At 41.9% G+C, this 544-nt stretch overlaps 1 protein-coding gene across 5 annotated transcripts in view; it reads right to left on the bottom strand.

Annotated features, from left to right (window-relative positions):
* The window catches only part of rorc (RAR-related orphan receptor C), a 19115-nt gene that overhangs the window by 13470 nt on the left and 5101 nt on the right, over window positions 1-544 (bottom strand). For all 5 annotated transcript variants that reach the window (XM_035672250.1, XM_035672251.1, XM_035672249.1 and 2 more), the window contains one exon: window positions 262-291. In XM_035672250.1, the coding sequence (XP_035528143.1) occupies window positions 262-291 (30 nt within the window). The remainder of the gene's footprint in view (window positions 1-261; window positions 292-544) is intronic.

The following is a 544-nucleotide window of genomic DNA, read 5'->3' as shown; positions in this document are numbered from 1 at the left end:
GTGTGTGTGTGTGTGAGGGGGGCAGCACAGGTGCAACACACAGCATAGTGTTGCTAATAGCCCAACTCCAGTGACACCACAGTGCGGGTGTGTGTTTGCGTGTCTTTCTGTACAGGTGCAATGTTGTATGTTCAGTAACTATGAAGTTAACCACAGTGCATGCACAAATATCTAGCACAAACACTAGCGATGTCATTGCCACACAGAGTCACACACATGCATGCTAACACACAGAGATACAGTGTGTCATAGAGAACTTACTCAAATGAGTCTTCTTGGACACAGCTCCTCCTGAGGGAGAAAAAATGTAGTTAGTGGATCAAGTCTTCGATACTTACTGTAGTTTTACTACAAGCTGTATTACATATGGACATCTGGGTGTATATTTTAGAAACGGAAATGTAAACATGCAGTGTAGTCACAGACTTTATACACTGGACCCACACTGAACCCAGGACTAAACAACTGTTTTAAAGAGGCTTAGATTTTAACCCTGGGATTTTTAAAAACCTGCCAGTGTGAAAATAAGTACATTTACTCAAGT

The sequence above is a fragment of the Morone saxatilis genome, unplaced genomic scaffold (assembly GCF_004916995.1).
Source record: "Morone saxatilis isolate NCDOM2014 unplaced genomic scaffold, NCSU_SB_2.0 Contig24, whole genome shotgun sequence".
NCBI lineage: Eukaryota > Metazoa > Chordata > Actinopteri > Moronidae > Morone > Morone saxatilis.
Note: the sequence above shows the minus strand (reverse complement) of the source record. Positions and strands in the feature narration are given on the sequence as shown.